Source organism: Chanodichthys erythropterus, chromosome 12 (assembly GCF_024489055.1).
Source record: "Chanodichthys erythropterus isolate Z2021 chromosome 12, ASM2448905v1, whole genome shotgun sequence".
NCBI lineage: Eukaryota > Metazoa > Chordata > Actinopteri > Cypriniformes > Xenocyprididae > Chanodichthys > Chanodichthys erythropterus.
The window spans coordinates 41,460,587-41,483,770 of NC_090232.1; the positions used below are offsets into that span (position 1 = coordinate 41,460,587).

The 23,184-nt window shown below is 35.1% G+C and overlaps 2 protein-coding genes across 8 annotated transcripts; one reads left to right on the forward strand and one right to left on the reverse strand.

Annotated features, from left to right (window-relative positions):
- Window positions 1-187: 187 nt before the first annotated feature.
- On the reverse strand, window positions 188-16,825 carry spast (spastin). Of its 5 annotated transcripts, XM_067405253.1 has the most exons (19): window positions 16,249-16,825; window positions 13,234-13,317; window positions 12,807-12,830; window positions 12,167-12,205; window positions 11,986-12,069; window positions 11,018-11,092; window positions 10,744-10,910; window positions 10,461-10,606; window positions 8,310-8,403; window positions 8,023-8,097; window positions 7,860-7,931; window positions 4,815-4,890; window positions 4,646-4,737; window positions 4,464-4,543; window positions 4,340-4,382; window positions 3,632-3,711; window positions 3,462-3,532; window positions 3,292-3,332; window positions 188-1,238 (listed from the first exon to the last, which is right to left on the reverse strand). In XM_067405253.1, exons 1-19 carry the CDS (start codon window positions 16,574-16,576, stop codon window positions 1,113-1,115), a joined length of 1,797 nt encoding a protein of 598 aa, XP_067261354.1. In that variant the 5' UTR covers window positions 16,577-16,825; the 3' UTR covers window positions 188-1,112. The 5 variants fall into 5 exon arrangements, with proteins under 5 accessions (XP_067261354.1, XP_067261355.1, XP_067261357.1 ...); XM_067405254.1 differs by lacking the exon at window positions 12,807-12,830 and having other exon boundaries at window positions 16,249-16,824; XM_067405256.1 differs by lacking the exon at window positions 11,018-11,092 and having other exon boundaries at window positions 190-1,238; window positions 16,249-16,823.
- Window positions 16,422-23,163, forward strand: dpy30 (dpy-30 histone methyltransferase complex regulatory subunit). Of its 3 annotated transcripts, none has more exons than XM_067405260.1 (5): window positions 16,422-16,520; window positions 18,347-18,387; window positions 18,632-18,679; window positions 18,822-18,973; window positions 21,305-23,163. In XM_067405260.1, exons 2-5 carry the CDS (start codon window positions 18,370-18,372, stop codon window positions 21,375-21,377), a joined length of 291 nt encoding a protein of 96 aa, XP_067261361.1. In that variant the 5' UTR covers window positions 16,422-16,520; window positions 18,347-18,369; the 3' UTR covers window positions 21,378-23,163. The 3 variants fall into 3 exon arrangements, with proteins under 3 accessions (XP_067261361.1, XP_067261360.1, XP_067261362.1); XM_067405259.1 differs by lacking the exon at window positions 16,422-16,520 and adding an exon at window positions 17,783-17,840; XM_067405261.1 differs by lacking the exons at window positions 16,422-16,520; window positions 18,632-18,679 and adding an exon at window positions 17,794-17,840.
- The last annotated feature ends 21 nt before the right edge of the window (window positions 23,164-23,184 follow it).

The following is a 23,184-nucleotide window of genomic DNA, read 5'->3' on the forward strand; positions in this document are numbered from 1 at the left end:
CAAAAAAAAACTGTTTTGAGTTTTTGTTTTGCTACTTGAGAAAATGGGGACACAAAAACTATATTTAATGTATTCTCTCATTCACCGCCATAGAATTTTACCCAACTATGAACTACCCGACTTCAAGAAACCCAGACATGTGAAAAGGGTCTATTCTGGATATTTACTACCTGTTAGATCAAATAGTTAAAATACTGTTTTATGTTGTTTCCACATTAGTTTGAAGATTAAATGTGAAATTATTACACTATAAAAAAATATTAAAGACATTAATGTTAGGTGCAATTAATCGCGATTACAGAAAAATGTGCGATTAGTTAATTTTTTTAATCGATTGACAGCACTATTAATAGAATTATAAATAACTAAAAAATATAAAGAATATTTCATTTATTATTATAAATATAATGCTTAATTTTAAAAAGTTGTGTTTTTAATTCAAACCAACACCAATTCAGTAAGTACAATCTTTATATAAATCTGTAATGCACTTTACAAATGAATCAAATCGTTGCTAAATGGATCACTGCAAACATTTCAAAATTTGACATTATTAAAGGCGCAGCAGACTTGAAAAACATCAGTACATGGACCAATAACATGTTTTAGTTCTTTGGGGAGACGTTCACATACAGTCTCAACTGATGCCCCCTAGTGTCTGCAAATGGAAGGAACTTCAGGAGTGTTTGTAAATTTAAAACCGAAAAAAATACAGATCAAGCAGTACATTCTTTAATCATTCATCACGTATGTACTTCAGCACATTTGATTGACTCGAGCGCGCATTGTTTCCCGTCAAGTCATTCGAGGATTCAGTTACATGCCACAAAACACATCAAATTTACACCCCAATCAAGGTACAGATTTAAACTTGTATGGAAAAAGTTTCTCAGTTCTGTAGAAAAATCTTTTGTCATGCTTTACATCAGATGAGATCTCAAGCTCTGGGCGTAATTCAGTCAAACCAAGAACTCAACCTGAGCTCCAAACGACTGTCACCAGGTTAGTGGCAAAAGCAAAGTCATAGAAAAGTCAAAATTTTTATTCCAAGTAAAAAACATTTCACTTCCTCCCAGTTCTGCAAGACCAGGAGGTCCAAGTGCGTGTTGGTGTCATACAGACGTGGTGTCACCGTATTCTCTGTTCCAGCGCACATACTGATCCAGCGTTTGAGGACTGACGCTCCGCTTTATCCTCTTCAGTGAATCCACAAAGTCAGAAAAACGGATGTCCCTCATCTGAACAAGAAAACACAAGAACATGAGGGAGAAACTTGGCATGCTACATCCTGTTTAAAAACAGCAAGGGAATTTAATTTTTCAAAAGTAGGTGGATTTTTTTGTTTGTTTGTTTTTTGAGGGAAACATCATATGCAGTACATGGTGACATTTGTATTTTTGGGTTAATAATCCCTTTAATAAGAGAATTAATATTAGGGTTATTACAGGTGCTGATCATATAATTAGAATATTGTGAAAAATTTATTGTAAATTATTTAATAAAAATGAAACTTTCATATATTCTAGATTCCCTACATGTGAAGTAAAACATTTCAAAAGTTTTTTTTTTTTTTTAATTTGTTGATTAGAGCATACAGCTAATGAAAGTCCAAAATCCTGTCTCTCAAAATATTAGAATATTTACATTTGAGTTTCATTAAATGACCATCCCTACAGTATAAATTCCGGGTATCTCTTGTTTTTTGAAACCACACTAATGGGGAAGACTGCTGACTTGGCAATGGTCCAGGAGACAATCATTGACACCCTCCACAAAGAGAGTAAGTCACAGATGGTCGTTACTGAATGGGGTGGCTGTTTACAGAGTGATGTATCAAAGCATATTAAATGTAAAGTTGACTAGAAGGAAGAAATTGGGTAGGCAAAGGTGCACAAGCAACAGGGATGACCGCAAGCTTGAGAATACTGTCAAGTAAAGCTGATTCAGACACTTGGGAGAGCTTCACAATGAGTCAAATGAAGCCGGAGTCAGAGCATCAAGAGTCACCACACTCGGACATCTTCAGGAAAAGGACTACTAAGCCACTTCTGAAACAGAAACTACATTAGAAGCATCTTACCTGGGCTAAGAAGAAAAAGAACTGGACAGTGAACAGTGGTCGAAAGTCCTCTTTTCAGATAAAAGTAAATTTTGCATTTCATGTTGAAATCATGGTCCCAGAGTCTGAAGGAAGACTGGAGAGGCACAGAATCCAAGCTGCTTGAAGTCTAGTGGGAAGTTTCTGAAGTTAGTAATGATTTGGGGGGCCGTGACATCTGCTAGTGTTGGTCCATTGTGTTTTATCAAGTGTAAAGTCAATGCAGCCATCTTCCAGGAGATTTGGGAGCACTTTATGCTTCCATATGCTGACAAGCTTTATGGAGATGCGGATTTCCTTTTCCAGCAGGACTTTAGCACCTGCCCACAGTGCAAAAAACACTTCCAAGTGGTCTGCTGACCATGATATTACTGTGTTTTATTGGCCAGCAAACATGCCTGACCCCTGAATCTATGGGATATTTTCAAGAGAAAGATGAGAAACAGTCGATCCAACAATATACAGATGATCTGAAGGCTCAATAGTGCCTCAACGGTGCCACAGGCTGATCACTTCCATGCCACACTTCACTGATGCTGTAATTTGTGCTAGGAGCAAGTCATTTGCTGTGATATGTGCTGCCGACCAAGTATTGAGTGCACAAATGAACATACTTTAAAGAACTTGAACTTTTCTGTTTTGAAAATCCATTTTTTGATTGATCTTAGGAAATATTATAATATTTTGAGATACTGGATTTTGGACTTTCATGAGCTGTACGCTCTAATCGTCAAAATTTAAATAAAAAACCTTTGAAATGTTTTACTTTACCTGTAGGGAATCTAGAATATAGGAACGTTTCATTTTTAAAAATAATTTACAATAAAAAAAAAATAACTTTTTGATGATATTCTAATTATATGACCAGCACCTGTATAGTCAACTAAATCTAAAAAAACATTAATATATAAATAAATACATGTTAGTTTAATTACTTATTTTATACCAGCTAGTTGCCAAAGCAACATTTCTCATTTTCATTTAGTTTAACTTCATTAAAATAACCAACAGTAATAGTAACTAAAAACTAATAGTACTAAAATAAACTAAAAATAAATATACATAGACTTAATTTTTTTAATTATAAAAATAATTAAAAATGATAAAACTAGCAAAAGTGAAAAGCAGAAAAAAAAATTAGAATCTCAATATAATGATACTAAAATAACACTAATATTCAGAAAACTCTTTACCTCACTGGCTTCCATGTTCCTCACTTGATCAGGCCTCAGTTCTGTGTTCAAAACAATTGAATCAAATGATTATCTGAAAAAAATCCAACTCTAAACCAAACTGTCTAACAGTGTAGTAGATCAAATGTCTTGGTATATTTTAACAGAATATCTGCATCTCACAACCGCACCTCGTATCGGACCAAGAGCAGCGTCTTTAGCCAGTGAGGTCAGATCACTGCCGGAGTAACCCTCAGTCATCCTGAAAACACATCCCAATGTAAAACCCTTTTAAACACCAGGTATTAATAGTCATTAGTCTCATTTGCATACTCTACATAAACATGAAGCTGTATTTTACCTGGCTAACTGACTCAGCTCTTTCTGAGATAAAGGGTTTCTGTGTTTACTGAGGAGGTTCTTGAGCAGCTCCAGACGAGTCTGAAACACACACAGCTGATAAGTGCCGCTATTTATCCCAAATTAATTAAAAACTGAACATATTTATGAATAATTCATGCCAAATTAAATGTAGTCAAACAATTTTAATATTAATATAAAAATATATATATTTATAATCAATGTCTAACTCCACCTATAGAATTTATTTTATAGAATTATAATTGAATTATTACTGTTCAAAAGTTTTGGTTCAGTAAGATTCAAATGATCATATCAGAATGATTTCTGAAGGATTATGTAACACTGAAGACTGGAGTAATGATGCTGAAAATTCAGCTTTGATCACAGGAATAAATTACACTTTAAAATACATTCACATAGAAAACACTTATTTGAAACTGTAATACTATTTCAGAATAGTATTGTATTTTTGATCAAACAAATGCAGCCTTGGTGAGCAGAAGACATTCAAATATCTTACCAACCCAAACTTTTAAACTGTGTGAAAATGTTTAATTTCCCAGAACAGTATATTCCAAATTTTGACGTCACAAATAATGTGAACAGTTTGATTCTGTATGGCAAAATATTGATGTCCATGACAAATGTTTTGACAGTATTACACTTAGAGAATGACTTTTGCCCATCTCTGGTGTGAACACAGTACCTCCTCTGTAGGTAAAGCCACATAAATGCGCTTAGCGAATCGCCTGTGGGAAAAACAAGTCCGTTAGAGGATGCAGAATTATGAAATCTTTGAAAGAAAGTATCAGGTGACAGGTCAAAGGTACCTAAGAACAGCTTCATCGAGCTCCTGAGGTCTGTTAGTGGCTCCCATTACTAACACACGTTCATCTCCTCCTGACTGCACCTACGACACACACACACACACACCAGGAGCGTCAGTCACCTGTGTTCGGGAATTTGAATACCTGTTAAACTCTTTAATATGAAGCAAAGCACACACACTTACTCCATCAAACTCGATGAGAAACTCAGTTTTGAGTCTTCGGCTAGCGTCATGCTCGCCCTCTCTCCTCTCGCACAGCAGACTGTCGATCTCATCTGCGTCGAAATCCCCATTAATGACACAGAAATACACAAGTCCTGAAGCACCAATGAGTCTGACTGACAGCTCTTACCAATGAAGATGATTGACGGCTGCAGTTCCCTAGCGACCGCAAACAAAGCTCGGACCAGTTTCTCACCCTCTCCCACCTGAACACATGCACAACAACATGAATGAATGTGTGCTTTTTACACTCTCAGAAAAAAATGTGAAACAATTATTTAAAAAGGACAATTTTTGTACCTTATTTACCTCTTAAAGGTACAATATGTAAAATTTTTGCAGTAAAATATCCAAAAACCACTAAGCTAGTGTTATATATTTTGTCCAGCTGATTACAAACAATATCTCTAATGTTTTCAACTACTTGTAAATCATGAGAAAATTCCCATTCTAAACAGTGACACGGGGCAGTGCAGTCGCCTGTCAATGACGTCAGTTACCTTTGTTACCGCCTTTACTGACGTAGAAACCACATGACAACAGTGCCGTGGACAAATGCGGAAATAGTGTCTAGCATCCAGTAAACCACTAGCTCGCTTCAAGCAGTTCCTCATTTACTTCTTGCACGTTTTATGGTGGATTGTTACTTATTTATGGAACATAATTACTGTTTACCATCTGCCGCTGGTTCTGTCGACAAGGACAGCTCCTGTAAACTCATTCGGAAGCGGCGCCGGCGACTGTGTCATAATAAAAGTCCCGCTGCTCGTGAGGCGTGTGTTGATCAATCGCTCCAGCTCCTCGTTCAGCTCCCGCAACACTCGGTCCTGCTCTGCTTCATACTACAGTAACGTTAATAATCGCATCCACGAACATGAGTTCTTCCAGACTCCAATCCCTGTTCTTTTGCACCGTCCGATGAAATGGAGACCACATGTCCCAAGTTTCCGCTCTAAAACTTGGCGTCATCAAACTACGCCTTTGTTTTGAATAGGCTTCTAGCGACCTCTAGCGGAAAAAAATATCACAAATTGTACCTTTAAAAGTTCATAGTAGTACCTTAAAGGTACGTATTGCTACTAATACACACCTTTTAGTGGTAAAAAGGTACAAAGATGTCCTTTTTAAGGGTACTGCACCAGTGACAAGGTGTTGTACCCCTAAAGGTAAAATTTTTACACATTTTTCTGAGAGTGTAGGACATGGCTTTGAGTGGCTTATTGACTTTATCAAATGGCAGCAACTGTAATATGATAAACAACATCTATGAATAATATCCAGAAACCGATAAATGGTTGCATTCATTAATAATACAAATATTCAGCAAGCACCAAAATCCCAAATGCAAGGCGAAAAGCAATGTAGAGCCCAAAGAATACAAAAAAATAGAAATGCAACACATTTAGCATAATGGTAAAGTACAGTAAAGTCGCAGAACTCAGGATTCAAACACACAACCATCTGGTTGGGAAGCCTCCTGCTTGACGCAGTGTGCCACACACAGGACACAAGCTTGCTCTGATGAAGAGGAGAGATTTTGCATGCTAAAATAACAGATGAGATAGAGATGTTTACAGACAACATTCCTTTCAGATGCTTGCTTATCACAGTGTTTTATTCACAATGTTCTCTGATGCCAAGGAGAGCTTCCAATGTGAGAATGAACACACAAAAGCATTAGTTAATGCTAATTATCTCTCGTGCTAAGCTAATTTCATTTTTAAAGTAACTAGAGATTGACCGATATATCGAATTACCGATATGTTTCCCCGGTATTTAACTGGATATCGGTTTTGTGTTATCGGATTTACTGATAAACGTCGCCATCTTGTGGGTGTTTTGAGAATTGCACGCATATCGGTAAATTATCGGTATTGGCTTAAAAAAAAAATCAGTATCGTCGATCACTAAAAGTAACGTAAGTTTGCCTGATGATCACGAGCCATATTCGGAAGAATAGATTATGATTAGCGTGCTAAGCAAAAATAGCACAGTACACCAAACACAGACCCGGTCAACTTCGGAAAGGTGTTTCTCAGTAACGATAGCAAATATCAAAATCTTTCTGGCCATCTCTGTGTGGTTTGGTCCAAAGATCATCTGAGCCAATTTTGAACAAAAATTTGTATGGTAGTTTTTCATACACTTCAAAATGCTGGACAAGAAAGGTTAGGAAAATGACAAATGGTAATGGTATAAATCGTCAGAATCGGCATAAACCAAAATGACAGAAACACTAATTTTGGACAATAATTTCAGAAAAAAATCAACATTTTGGTAAGAAGCCTTAAATCTTGGGAACACTAGGTGGCGCTGTCTTCAAACTTCTCATGTACCTTCAGGATAGGGCTGGACGATTAATCGAAAAGTAATCGAAACCGAAATTCAGAAACGACATAATTTTCCCATGTCAGTTATTAATCCCGTTAATGCTTTCTACATACTACCATGTGTGTAGTCACATGACTCCGGCCCGTCCAGTCAGCAACATGGAAGCAACACGGAATGCGAACTCAAACGCAAAAACTCAAACTGAAAACTGAATTTTTGCTTCAGCTCAGGACAACAAACACAGACCTGGTTGACTCCGGAAAGGTGTTTCTCGGTAATGGTTGTGAATATCAAAAATCTTTTTTTTTTTTTTTTTTTTTTGTGCAGCTTGGTCTGAAGATCATCTGAGCCAATACTGCAGAAAAATTGACAAAATTTGGAGTAGCAGTGAAACTGTTTTTCATTACTTCAAAATGGCAGAGAAGCAAAGTTACATAAAATAACAAATGGGATATCATCAGAATCGGCATAAACCAAAGAATGTAATAACAAGAAATTGTTTTTTTTGTTTTTTTAGTGAAAAGCCTTTGAAACACTAGGTGGCACTGTCCTCAAACTCTCAGGTACCTTCCAAACATTCTGTTAATGATTGCAAGAAATTTTGTGCCGATATGTCAAAGCGTTCAAAGTACATTTTTGAAGTGGTGGTGGTTATTATTCAGGACCAGTCCAACAAGTGTGCCAAATTTCAACATTTTCCTATAAACAGTTCTATGGCCTGCCATAAACTCCCATGGCAGAGGAGGAAGAGGAAAAGGAAGAGAAAGAAGAAGATTCCTTTGGTGTTTGGCCCCAAATAAGCAATTCCAGTTCAGACTCCATGCAACATCTCATGATTACTCACGTATTTGGAGGTGAGAGTGGCAGCACTGATGTTGAAAAACGTAGCGTTAGATTCCATCGCAACCGCTTTCGCCTGTGAGGAAATGGAAAAGATCAAATATAGTTCTGTTCTTATGGTATATAAATATACATTCATCTAAAAAGAGTCTTTTTTTGAGTTTTACCAGCATGGTCTTCCCATTGCCAGGGGGGCCGAAGAGCAGGAGTCCTCTGGCAGGAGCCCTGAGACCAGTAAACAGCTGAGAAGATCAAAAGAAATATCATCATAAACATCACGCAACATGCAAGTAAATTATAAATGTAATTTGTAAGATGTAAGAATGTAAACAGACAGGAATAAAATAATTTGTAGATTTCTAGGGATGAAATAACCACCATGAGACTACTAAATACAAAATTAGTAATACAGCAGATACTTTTATCTAAAGTAACTACAGATGTGGAGACGGACCTCTGGACGAAGAGCAGGCAAGATAACGATTTCCTGCAGCGCCTGCTTCGCCAAATCTTGCCCTGCTATGTCATTAAACTGCACCGCTGCCCCGCTGGAACAAACAACCACACAAATGATTAGCATCAATGAAAAACATTCCCATTTTCTCAAAGTTTCTTAGAAACTTAAATAAGAAACTTTTCTTATTTATCACATGAGCCTTCGGAAATCATTCTAATATGCTGATTTGGTGTTCAATAAAAATTTCATATATTGAAAAAGTTTTTGCTGCTCAATATTTTTGTGGAAAATATACACTACCGCTCAAAAGTTCGGTAAGATTTTTAATGTTTTTAAAAGAAGTTTCGTCTGCTCACCAAGGGTGCATTTACTTAATTAAAAATACAGTAAAAACAGTAATATTGTGAAATATTATTACAATTCAAAATAACTGTTTTCTATTTGAAAATATTTTAAAATGTAATTTTTTCCTGTCATGTCAAAGCTGAATTTTCAGCATCGTTACTCCAGTCTTCAGTGTCACATGATCGTTCAGAAATCATTCTAATATGATGATTTGATGCTCAAGAAACATTTATTGTTTACAACTGTACAAAATATTTGTGTACAATATTTTTTTTTCAGTATTCTTTGATGAATAGAAAGTTCAAAAGAACAGTGTTTATCTGAAATCTAATCTTTTGTAACATTATAAATGTCTTTATTGCCACTTTTGATTGATTTAATGCATCCTTGCTGAATAAAAGTATTCATTTCTTAAAAAAAAAAATAAAAAAAAAAAAAAAATTCTTACTGACCCCAAACTTTTGAATGGTAGTGTAAAATGTTACAAAAACTTTGTATTTTAGATAAACACTGTTCTTTTGAACTTTCTATTCATCAAAGAATCCTGAAAAAAAGTACACATCTGTTTTCAACATTGAAAATAATAAGAAATGTTTCTTAATCTGCAAATTGACACTGAAGACTGGAGTAATGATGCTGAAAATTCAGCTTTGCCAACACGAGAATAAATTACTTTGTAAAATATATTCCAATAGAAAACAGATATTTTAAATTGTAATAATATTTCACAATATTACTGTTTTTACTGTATTTTTAATTAAATAAATGTAGCCTTGGTGAGCAGACGAAACTTCTTTTAAAAACATTAAAAATCTTACCGATCCCAAACTTTTGAGCGGTAGTGTATGTAAAAATATCTTATATATAATATATAATTTTTATGTTTAAATAGATCACTTTTAGATGCAATATACTTAAAAATATACTATGTAATACAGTATGTACATTGTCATCAACAGCAATATTAGCTTCGTTTTTTTTCTACACAATTAAAATACACAACAAAATCTGACAACAATTGATCCACATTCAAAATGCTTAAAGGTGCTAAAGAGGTTCTTTTTGTCGACTGAGTTTTTGAAATGAGCGCATGGGTAACAACAACCCCCTTCCTTTACAGCTCATTTAGAGGGAACGCCTCCCAAAACTCGTGCACGAGTATTGAAACACGAGTGTTTACCACCGGCATTCGCTGTGTTATTAAGCCGGGCACACATTCTGACTGTGTTCAACATACGGCGATTGTTTCCTGCTCCTGAAGCAGATTTATATACTTTCACACGGAATTTGAACACCGACTGTAATCGCAGACTGAACTCAACTGGCTCTGACTGGACGCGTTTGAGCGCGATCAGTCATAAGTATCAATTTACATTCATAATCGGCCTTACAATCGTTAAGCCGCGCACACACTTAGTGGATTCATTATGTTGGACTCACCGCAGGTAACTCATAATCTGCAGTTGTTACTCCTGTCTCCTGACAAAAACATTGCATGCGGCGCCTGTGGAGTGTGGAAAGTTACTGGAGCGCGCAGCCGCGCTCGTCTCTCACAAGGAACGTCACGGCAGTGATTGACAAGCCAGAGGGCCAATCGTTTATGTGATGATCGTGTAAACGATTGGCTGATGTTTTTAAGGCCCTACCTTGTGCACAGATGATGTATATTAATAATATTCCTTTCAGTGCACCTAATAAATAGTCTTTTATCAGTTAGTAAAGACAGTTTCAAGTAATATTGCAAAAATGTATAAAACAAAACATCCTCTTTAGCACCTTTAACTTGAGTGGTTCTAATGCTACCTGTCTACAATCTCATTGAGGATGAGGCTGGCCAGTTTGCTGTCCACATTTTTAAAGTTCTTCATGTCTCTTTTCCTCTGAGGTGACGCAGTGGCAGCGTTGCTGGCTCTCACGTTATGTTTGTTACCTCCTTTACCCGAGGGCCCCTACAAAGCCAAACACAACAATAAAGTTCAGCCTCTGTTCCAAAACTAGTGAGCTGCCTACATAGACAGAATCTAAAGGTGTCCAGAAGCAGTTCCAATGTGCAGACAGTCTGAAGTCTGACCCCTGTGAGACGAACCTTCTGGTTGTTCTGAGGACCAGGCCTGCCGCCGTGACCGGACGAAGGCGTGCGGTGCAGGGCAGCTGCATTCTGGGCAGATCTGGGAGGGTTTTTGGGCCGCTGATGGGATTGATTTGTGATTGTGAAAGTGTCCTTCTTTTTAGAAACTGCTCCCCTGCCTGTAACTACAAACACATGCTCATACATAAACAGAAATATCACTCTAGAGTCTCTCTGATTGCCACTTTACACAGATCTCCCAGAATCCCCTCGTAAACCCTAAAACACCCACCTGGGTTCCCATTGGAGAAAGAAAGGCTGGTGTGATCAGAGCAGCCCTCTGTTGGGGACTTTGAAAGCAGTTTGCCTTTGTGAATGCAGAACAGGAAACAGAGAGAGAGAAAGACATATAAGGGGAAATCAAAATAATAAAAAAGTACTAAAGCAGAATAGAGTGAAAAACATGTCCAGGTCACATTTCACCTCAAAACACAAGAAAAGGAAGAGATGTAATTTGTGTTAGATGATGAAAGTGAAGCCTATCATTTTATTATTTCATGACAGTTATGCACATTTTATTTTTAACTACTTTAATAGTACATTTTTATATATATATATATATATATATATGCATTCATGATGTTTGACCAGATAATTGTTTTTGGCCTTACAGTAAATGACAATTATGGTGGAAAAATGTGCTTATAATTAAAATATCATCATAAAACTGTCACAAATAATAAAATAAAACGAAATAGTCTTAATATCCTTTGAGCTAATTTTTTTTTTTTGCATTTTTCTTTTGTTTTTGAGGTGATCTGGGCATGGTCTGGATACATTCCTTGACAGATTCACACAAGAACCAAAGCAGAAACACACAGGAAGTGTTAAATGGAATAAGAACAGTGTGCGCATGCATGAAACAATGATTGATTCAATAAAAGTGAAGGGTGTCATTTTAAAATGCTTTTTCTCCTGTCCCACTTTAATGTGCAGAGACAACTAAGTAAGCCGCACCTTCAACACATTGTTTCAGTGAATGGACCGACATTAAACAACACTTCACTTTTATATGATCAAACATAAAACAGACTTGAATCATTGACCAATCACACAGGCTTTCACAGAAGAGTGTGAGGTGAACACACCCGTGTGTAGGACGGCGCACAAGCACAACACATGACATCATCTCTTATAAGAGTTCATGAATCAGCAGCACAAATCATCAGACAGCCTCGTCACCTCGCTGTATCCGCTTACCCAGAAGCTCCAGCCGGTCTTTGGCCATGGTGAGGTTGTTGATCATTTTGTCCTGAAGCTTTCTGGCTCTGTTCGCCTTCTCACCTAAAATAGCCAGACGAAGACCTTCTATCAAGTCCTACAAAAACTTGTTAAAGGGATAGTTCACACAAACATGAAAAATGTTTCATCATTTCCTCACCCTCATGTTGTTCCAAACCGATTTGACTTCTTTGTTCTTCTATTTAACACAAAAGGTGAATTCAAGAGGAATATCCTTATCTCTTTTTTTAATTTAATGAAAGTAGAAGGAGAGAAACAAATTAAGCATCATAAAAGTGGCCATAGTTTATAGCTTTGTGTGATGAACGGATCAAAAATTAAGCTGTTAAATGACTGTAACTCTGACACTGTAATACAATGTCACCATTAGAAATGCTGCACAAGTCATATGGGCTAATTCTATGATACTCTTGACTAAAGAAAAAAAAAAAAAAATATATATATATATATATATATATAATGGAAAAAATTAAGAGACCACTCCAAGTTCAGAAATCAATGTTAAGTGGTCTTAATTTTTTCCATAGCTGTGTATTTTATATATATATATTTATATTATATTAATACTGTATTAATATATTAAATCAAACTTGTGTAATAAGGCAGAAAAGAAAGTAACATGAGTTGGAACGGCATGATGGTGAATAAATGATGACAATACAATACAATTTATTACATTTTTGCGTGATTTTTTTAAAAGAAATTAATATTTTTATTCAGCTGATCAAAACTGACAGTAAAAACATTTATAATGTTACAAAAGATTTTCAGTTAAATACTGTTCTTTCTTTTCATCAAGAATCCTGCAAAAAATAATTTATCATGGTTTCCACAAAAATATTAATCAGCACAACTGTTTTCAAAATTGATAATAATAAAAGTTTCTTAAGCATCAAATCATATTAGATTGATTTCTGAAGGATCATGTGACACTGAAAACTGGAGTAATGATGCTGAAAGTTCAGCTTTGATCACAGGAATAAATTACAGTTCAAAATATATTACAATAGTAAACAGTTATTTTACATTGTAATAATTTTTACATCATTTTTTGAACAATGAAATGTTTTTAAGTGTATTGAAGTATAATAATACAGGCTGCACTCTATCCTGAAATAAAAAGCGAAAGCTAATATAATTAAAACACATCACATCACATCGTTTGTTTACACACTAATGGAAATCAATATGACTGAATCCTCTCACCAGCTCCAGTGACCTGGATACAGATGCCCTTCTCCAGTTCAGCGATGCCTTTTCTGTACCACTGCACCGCCTTGTCTTTATCACCTACAACACCACATGAAGGTTAGACAGATTACACATCATTCTTCATCCTGTAGAGATTATTATACATACAACATACTAATACTGCAACCCTAAACCAACACACATGAGTTTCAAAGTACCATTGTCAAACTTTCAGATACAATTTACCTCTTTTATAGGTTTTGTAGTCTATATTTTGTTGTCAATACTTGATGTTAAAGCTCCACAAGGAGCTTTAAGTTAATAATAATCTTAAAATAATAAAAACAGTACGTGCTATTCATGCATGGCCCAACCATATGACCCTGGGCATGATGGGATTGAGAAACGGCTGATGAACCTATTTAACAAAGTTCTTTGTTTTCACTGATGCCGCTGGCACACAATGAGACTACAGAGCGACAAACAACATAATATCGTGATATGACGAGTGAAACGAATCCAGGTCACAATAAATCACTTGAAAAATAATATTCTAATAATTTTTAAAAAAATCATAAAATATATATATATATATATATACACACATATATATATATACACACTACCATTCAAAAGATTGGGGTTGGTAGGATTTTTTTTTATGTTTTTTAAAGAAGTCTCTTATTTGATCAAAAATACAGTTTTTACTGTATTTTTGATCAAATAATAATAATATTTTTATTATTATTAAATATTATTATAATTTTAAATAACTATTGTAATATATTTTAAAATTTAATTCATTCCTGTGATCAAAGCTGAATTTTCAGCATCATTACTCCAGTTTTCAGTGTCACATGATCCTTCAGAAATCATTCTAATATGATGATTTGATGCTCAAGAAACTTTTATTATTATCAATGTTGAAAACAGTTGTGCTGCTTCATAATTTTGTGGAACCTGAAACATTGTTTTTCAGGATTCTTTGAAAATCATTAAAGTTATAATAGAAAGAAAAGCATTTATTTGAAAAAGAAATGCTTTTGTAACATTATAAATGTCTTTACTGTCTCTTCTGATCAATTTAATGCATTGTTGAATAAAAGTAAAAAAAAACAAAAACAAAATCTCACTGACCCCAAAATTTTGACCCTGATGGCAGTTTATGATTGGTTGTCTGTTGCTAAACAACATTACAGTTTTAAAGTAGGTTTAAGGACATGCTAACTCAGGGTTAAATGCAGTGTGAAAACTCTTAAAGAAAAGGCACGATGAGCAGATAAAATGCTATAAAAACAAGGACAGACATGAAAAGCTGAGCCACTGATTGGGTTCTGAACAGAGTGTTAGTACATGGGGCCTCATTTTCCACTCCACTGCTGATGAGGACAATCCATGTCAACCTGAATCAGGCCTCTGAACCCTTCTGACCTCAAGCTGATCTGGGCTTGACAACACTGTGTTCTGATCCGCTCTACTGACCGCAAACACAGCGTTCAGACTGGGGTTATCACGACTGACGTCCAAGATCTGATCATCTCAGTCAAGAGTAAGCAGATTCTGAATGACTGCAGAGTTTCTAAAGGTATAGAAGGGGTCCGATTATGCCCCTTTTCACAAGATGTAATATAAGTCTCTGGTGTCCCCAGAATGTGTCTGTGAAGTTTCACCTCAAAATACCCCACAGATCATTTATTATAACTTGTCAAAATTTGCTCCTATTTGGGTGTGAACAAAAACACGCCAGTTTTGTGTGTGTCCCTTTAAATGCAAATGAGCTGCTACTCCCAGCCCCCTTTCCAGAAGAGGGCGGAGCTTTAACAGCTCTTGCTCAACAACAACAAAGCTGGAGAATCTCACGCAGCTAAAATGAGGATTGTCAGTAACGGTGTTCAGCCTTACATTGTTCAAACCGGAGTCGACGCTGATGGAGAGACTCAGGAAGAAGTTAAAATTTTTTTAATGTATCTGGATGTTTCTGAATGGTTAGTGGATACATTTATGTAGTTGCTGTGGAGTTGATTCAACTCGTCGACTAGCATGTGCCGTCATGTTAATCTTTTGTGCAAATCTAGCGTTGAATTGACCCTCATTTCTGAAGCAGTCCGGCGTAAAATGACGACAACACTCTACAACAAACTCTTCCTCTTCTCTAAAACAGCCCAACATGGCCTCACCCCCTTTGTTGCGTGTTCTCAGGGGGCAAAGTTTATGTCAATTATTGACATAATAAATTCACATTGTATTGGCCATTATCCAGCCTCTCTCTAGTTATTGGTTTCTGCACTGGACACCATTTCTTCTGAGTACTAGTTCACATCCAGTTACTGAAATGTCAACCAATGGGTCACATGAAGTACAGGATCCATCTATACAGACGAAGTGAAAGTAAAACCAACACCAAACCTACTTTACAGTGCAGGAATGTAACATTAGTACAAAACATACGGCAGCCTTACAAAAAGTCCTGTGGCCAGAGTCGAGACCATGGTAAAGTGATGGTATACTTAATGATTACTGTGCTCATTTACCATAGTATATGTATGAGTATATTATATATATATATATATATATATATATATATATATATATATATATATATGGCATATACACATTTTCTACTTAATTGATTTTCAGTTTTATAAGATAAATAGTGCCTTTTGTTGGGTTTCTAAGAAAAGCACCCAAAAAAATTCCCTTACAATACAGCATTGCACAGTGCTATAAACAAACAAACAAACAATGTTTACAGGTTACATAACTTACTGCAATAGCAAATGAGAACCAAGAACACCAAAAACTGTTGAAAATACTGTACATAAATTAATATAACTAAAAGATAAAAACATTGCATGATGATAATAATAATAATCATAGATTATTCATAATTAATAATAACTGTAAAGTATTCATAATATCCCAAGTTCAAACATCAAACCTCTTAGGAAGGCTAATAATTTGTAAGTTGACAGTTAACGTTTTACAGATATATTTTATATATACACCATAAAAGTAATAAAAAAAACATACCTTTATCATCCTCATCGATCTGCAGAGCCAGAGAAATGAACTCAAACGCTTGTTTGTGATAGTTCCGGATCAGCTCTCCGGTGTCATCGCAGACATCCGACCCGCGATCTCTGGCACTGGCCGCCATGGTTCGGCGGATCGGCCGGTACAGCCACAAGAGCAGCAGAAGCAGAGCTCGCAGCAGGGACAGGGGGAGCCGGCAGAGGGTTCGGATGAAAGAGCGCAGCCGGTCCAGAGGTCTCCGGCTGGTTCCGTCAGGCACCTGTACGCAGGTGCGTCCTCCCGCACGCGCTGATCCTCTTTGTCTCGCTCTGTCCCCAGAATGCATTCACCCTATTCGGGCTCTCCATACCATAACGGGCAGGTGTTTGACAAAGAAGAGTTTTATTTCTTCTCTGCGATGTCGGTTCTCCGGTTTGTTTTTGCCAGCATCGATCGCGGAAGTCACTGTTGTGTGTTTGGTGAATACGGGCTCACGGTAATGACGTGCACCATATCGCGTCGCTCGCATTGGGCGACAAATGTTGGATTTTCATACGTAAAATCAAATGGTCTGACTCCAAACCTTTTTTTTGTTTTTGTTTTTTTTACTTTATACATGACCTTAAGTAAATATTAAAAAGTATGATTTTATGAAAAGGATATTAGAAAAAAAAAAGAAAAAAAAGGTTTTAAAAGTACTGGTAAGTAAATAGCATTTTCCTCTACTTATTTTATTTTGTTTTATTATACTCAGGCATCCTTTTATTTTTTAAGTATTTTTTTTTTGGGCATAATTTAATTATTTAAACTTTGTAAAATGTATATTGTGAATGTATATTGTGAATATATTGTGAATATTTGCCATTATTTTAACATGGATATGATTCATAATTTTAAAACTTTTTAATATTGAAGATTTGTTTGTTTGTTTGTTTGTTATTGACATATAAAAAGGCAAATGTTACAAGTCAAAGCATTTAATAACAATAATAGAATTATAAACAGTATACAAAAAACACTAAACAAACAAATAAAAATAAATAATAATAATAATTAATAAATAAATAAACAATGGGAGAAAAAAAAACTATGAGCCAGAGGTAATGTAACAACGTAAATTAATATTGAAAGAAAGGTCCCTTTTTCTTTCTTTTTTTTTTCTCTTCCTTGTACATCATAAAAAGGCATAAATGTTATACTTTGTGCACAACGAAAAGGACTTTCGGGCTTTGACATTGCTGGAAGAGGAGATTTCAAGTCTTCACAATTATTGGAGATTTGGGCAAAGGAAAGGATCCACATCTCGTACGCAGTATGAGTCTGAATAGTAATCACGTGACCACACCGTTAACGGTTTGCTTCAGTAGCGGTTAGGAAATATTTTTGCACCTCAATAATACTACTGAGAAACGCAGTACACAATTAAATACATAGAAAATAGTTAAAATAATTTAATTGTAAAATAGTTTAACTGTACCGAACCAATCAGAGGCAACGTCTGGCCGACAAGCCCCGCCCGTTTGAGAACCTACTCTCACGTCATTCAAGCGTGTGTTTTACGCATGCGCAACGCCAACAGCGTAGAAACCAACAACAAACTATGGCGGACGGTAAGTACCGTGTCTGAGCTTTGTGGTTTATTTTACACTCATGAATTGTGCAGTTATTATATTTGCTGTAGTTTTAGACATCGTCAATGTTAACATACTGTAGGCAGAACTGTGGTTCTTGGCAAACGTCTGCTTGTTTATTATTGGCAGCGTTGTGCTTTTCCAAAGTGGCTCATTGAATCCCGCCATTCACTACTGTATATATGACTTTTCATCAACAAATGCACGACTAATGTAGTGCGGTGCATGAATTCTTAAACTTGTTATTATAATAATTTCTTAAGCATTTCAAAATGACTGTGGTGCTACCAGATGGTAAATTATCGTATTCCTGTAAGTTACCATTCTGGTAGTTACAAGGTACGTCAAAAATATCATGGTATTATATGTCTAGAAACATGGTATTGCAATTTGCCACTGTACATTTGGTGTCTTTAAGTATATATAATATATATAAAACAAACTTCTGTATATTAGGGTGGTAATTTAATTTGACCTCTCAACAGAACACACTGATGCTGAGCAGAGCATGGAGGGACACACTCCTGTGAGTAACATTAATTTCATTTCATTCTGGGTTCAGTAACAGTGAAGCACTTTTGTCTTGATCAATTGATGTCAAGCAATCAATATTTTAGAGTACATTTAAACACAGCCGAGGCTGACCAAAGTGCTGTACAATGAATAAAAGAATCACAATGAATTAAAAAGGAATAAAATAGAGAAATAAAAACAAAATAAACAAGCAATAGACAATAAACAATATACAAGATGTGTCTTGTTTATGTTAGGTCCCAGAAAATCCTCATGCAGAATATGGCCTCACTGAAAACATCCAGGTACATCAGTACTTTGTTTTTAACAGGCTTAAATTCGAGGAAGTTGTATTTACATTGACAATCTTAAACTGTTTCCGAATGTGAATAAAGCATTAGTTCTACGATTGTATTTTAACTCCCAGGCTTTTTTGTGTTCCTCTAGAGAATAGTGGAGAATGAGAAAACAACCGCTGAAAAAGTCACCAAACAGAAGGTGGACCCGCAGACCCTGCAGACGCTTCCTACACGAGCCTATCTGGATCAGACTGTGGTTCCTATTCTCCTGCAGGGCTTGTCAGTTCTGGCCAAGGAAAGGTCTGCATCAGTGCACAGACTTCTTGTTAACAAATTCATTTCCTCGTATGGATTATGATTGCCTTAAACCAGTGGATCTCAATCTTTTTGAATTCAAGCACCCTCACTCACAATTTATGCAATAAAATATTTTAGATCTTGGCATAACTAGAAAGATGTATATTCATAATAAAAAATAACCAAATACTAAGAAATATCTTGATTTTTAGTTGTTTTAGCTTATTTTAATGCTTGTTTTGTCTTATTTTAAATAATTTTATGTAGAGATGCATGTTACTTAATTTGTCTGCCGATACCGATGGCTGATTTTTTTTTTCAGAATGATATCTATATATAGATATCGATACTATTCGAGGTTAACAGCAGAACCCAAAATATTGTATTCAACTGCTATTTATTTTTAGATATAATAATTACTCGCATAAAAAAGCTTAAGTGTTTGTATACAACTCAGTTGCACATAAGGTAGTTTTTATAAAAACTTGTCTTCATGACAAATTTATTCAAACGTACATGTATAATTAACAGTAAATAAACTCCTCTCTAGTGTTTTTTTTATAGCTAACTAACAAACTGTGAACACTGGATAACTTTCCTGAGGTAAATGCAATGTTACGTGACATTGTTCACAAGCTGTTTTTTTGACGACTTTCCACGGTTGAAACACTTAATTTAGCGATTACATAACATTTTTTTCTGCTGTAACTTATATTAGAGTGGAAGAAAAGATGCTGTCGTTTGAACTGAGGCGCTATCATGATCTATGACGTCACATTTAAAGGATTAGTTCACCCAAAAATGAAAATAATGTCATTAATTACTCACCCTCATGTTGTTCCACACCCGTAAGACCTTCATTAATCTTCAGAACGCAAATTAAGATATTTTAGTTGAAATCCAATGACTCAATGAGGCCTCCATAGCCAGCAATGACATTTCCTCTCTCAAGATCCATAAAGGTACAAAAAACATATTTAAATCAGTTCATGTGAGTACAGTGGTTCAATATTAATATTATAAAGTGATGAGAATATTTTGGTGTGCCAAAAAAATATATATTTTATATTAATATTTAGTAATGGCTGATTTCAAAACACTGCTTCAGAAAGCTTCGGAGAGTTGTGAATCTTTTGTGTCGAACTAGCAGTTTGGAGCGCCAAAGTCATGTGATTTCAACAGTTTGGCGGTTTGACGCGCAATCCGAATCATGATTCGACACAAAAGATTCATAACACTTCATAGTGTTTTGAAATCGGCCATCACTATATAAGTCGTTTTTTTTTTTTGGCACGCCAAAAATATTCTCGTCGCTTTATAATATTAATATTGAACCACTGTACTCACATGAACCGATTTAAATATGTTTTTAGTACCTTTAAGGATCTTGAGAGAGGAAATGTCATTGCTCCCTACGAAGGCCTCACGGAGCCATCGGATTTCATCAAAAATATCTTAATTTGCATTCCGAAGATGAACGAAGGACTTATGGGTGTGGAACGACATGAGGGTGAGTAATAAATGACAGAATTTTTATTTTGATATTATTTTTTATTTTTGGGTGAACTAACCCTTGAAGAGCATCAAAATGCCACTTATTATTTGAATTTTGTCATAAAATGGACAGAATTTAAAAGCTGAGACTTTGTTGTTGGGTTTTTTTTTTATCAGAAGTAATGAAGCACAAAGTTTTTTGCAATTATTGGATGGGAGGCGCTACAAATAATGTTTGGTATTGCTGTTTTTAACTGTTAATTTTTGCATTAACTTCGACAGCCCTAAAACACAAGATATTTTCTTAACAAACTTGCAGTCTGACATATTTTTCTACCCCCTTTTGATTGACAGGCTACAATCGGCCGATAGTGAAAATAACTGCTTTTATCGACCAATACCATTTATTGGCCAATATGTCGGTGCAACCCTAATTTGAATCCATCTTGAGGTCCTGTTGTTGAGAACCACAAAAAAAATAAGGAAAATAACAAAGGATCATCTGCCATACAAAAATGAACCATGGGTTTATTATAGTAAACGTGTAGTAACCATGTTTTTTTTTTTTCACACAGTTTTATTACAAATACCATAGTTAAACTATGGTTAGTGTAACCATAGTTAATTTTTTTTAGTAAAATTTGTAGTATTTGTAGTAAAACAATGGTTAATTTTTGTTGACATTTTTAAATTTTGCCCTCAGACACTGTGACTGAATATATAATGAAATAATACACATGAATATACAATGAAACTATTTAGTTTAATCGCAAATTAAATTTTACTTTCCTTGTATCAGTTAAGAACATGTTTCTAATCTCACTGTCCATCTTCCTTCAGGCCTCCAAATCCCATAGAGTTTTTAGCGGCATTCTTACTGAAGAACAAGTCCCAGTTTGAGGAACGGAATTAAAGGCACAGCGTGCTGCGGAAGACTTAGGATTTCATTTTTTTTGTGTTGTGAATTTAAATGTAACACTCTTCACATTGTTTGTTTGCCAAGGTTACAGTACTTTTTTAACTCTAATAAAATGTTCAAGCAGTGATGCATGTTTCAGTGGTGTGGATTTTCTTTGTTTAACAATAGACAAGTTTAGATACAAACTGTGTTTGTCATATATATAAAAATCCAGCTCGGCTTCATTCCCCTTTTATTTGCTTGATATTTTATTACACGACACCAAGCACAGCGCATGACAATAACAAACAAAAACTGGCGAGGGAAACAATTCCATTTTAACTGTGAACATATAAAAACAATTCAAATTTTAATCTGTAGTAAATATAATTTCTTTCTTCTGTATAAAGATTAGACACTCTCAGCATATGCAAAAGAAAATCCATAAACCGCTCACAGCATATCAGTTTCTCAGCAGCTGAAATCACCATGTCCATTAAAGCTCTCAGTTTTCATAAAGCAGTATAAAAACGTGTCAAAGCAAGGGTTTGTTTCATTAAGTTAACAGCTGATAAAAAAATGAACAGATATATAAAACTGAGAGGGGATCATTTACAGCACAATATACAACCAACATGTTTTCAATTAGTTTCAGAAAATTTAGATTAACTGATTATAGATGCTTCTTCACATTGAGTATGATGTTAAACTGAAGATGCTAGAAAAAATACATTGATATTGACCTGAAACTCGATAGTAAAAGAAATAATTTTCTACTTTCTGTGCCCACGTGTCTCAGTAACATATTGCAGCTTAAGTGCACTAGTTTTCATGCACAAATTCGATGGCACAGAAAAACAACAAAGCAAGGCACCAACAACTTCTATGAGCTGGTATACCTGATAGGGGTCTAGAAGAAAACCTAGATATAAATGGAGCGACGAGGCTCACATTCCCAGTGTACTACCTGTCACATTGTCTGCAAGAGTTTCTAGATGAAAATGTAAACCAAAGATTTTGTCAGATTCGTAAACTGATGACTACAAATGTGCGTTTCATCTATATAATCAAAAGAAGAAGAAAAAGTTACAGTAGTGACCATGATTTTGCTACGTTGTTCCAGGACTAGGGCTGGGTGATATAGCTTAGGAAATAATTTCATATAAATCATCAATTTTATAATATTTTACAGTCATTTGAGATTCTTGACATTATTCAGTAGATAGATAGATAGATAGATAGATAGATAGATAGATAGATAGATAGATAGATAGATAGATAGATAGATAGATAGATAGATAGATAGATAGATAGATAGATAGATAGATAGATAGATAGATAGATAGATAGATAGATAGATAGATAGATAGATAGATAGATAGATAGATAGATAGATAGGCATTTATTTGTTTTGGTAGCACTTTACAATAAGGTTCCATTGGTTAACATTATTTAACATGGACTAACAATGTAAAAATACTTTTGTAAAATGTAAAAATAAGCATTTATTAATGTTAGTTTCAACATTTACAAATACATTATTAAAATTAAAAGTTGTATCTGTTAATATTTAATGGACCTGAGCTAACAAACTGACAATGAAAATGTTTTATTCAACATTAACAAAGATTAATAAATACTATACTCATTGTTAATGTTATTTAACTAATGGGACCTCATTGTAAAGTGTTAATACATACATACATACACATACATTCATACATACATACACATACATACATACATACATACATAGACATACATACATACATACACACACATACATACATACATACATACATACATACATACATACATACAT

What these genes read in the sequence shown, in the direction of transcription:
- spast (XM_067405253.1), bottom strand. Translation starts at nt 16,576, where the DNA reads ATGCATTCTGGGGACAGAGCGAGACAAAGAGGATCAGCGCGTGCGGGA. An exon ending in GCAATGGGAAGACCATGCTG is followed by an intron (nt 7,932 to 8,022) that starts GTAAAACTCAAA and finishes ATTTCCTCACAG; the next exon opens with GCGAAAGCGGTTGCGATGGA. An exon ending in GCCGTCAATCATCTTCATTG is followed by an intron (nt 4,738 to 4,814) that starts GTAAGAGCTGTC and finishes ATTTCGACGCAG; the next exon opens with ATGAGATCGACAGTCTGCTG.
- dpy30 (XM_067405259.1), top strand. An exon ending in GCATGGAGGGACACACTCCT is followed by an intron (nt 18,388 to 18,631) that starts GTGAGTAACATT and finishes TGTTTATGTTAG; the next exon opens with GTCCCAGAAAATCCTCATGC. An exon ending in TCAGTTCTGGCCAAGGAAAG is followed by an intron (nt 18,974 to 21,304) that starts GTCTGCATCAGT and finishes ATCTTCCTTCAG; the next exon opens with GCCTCCAAATCCCATAGAGT.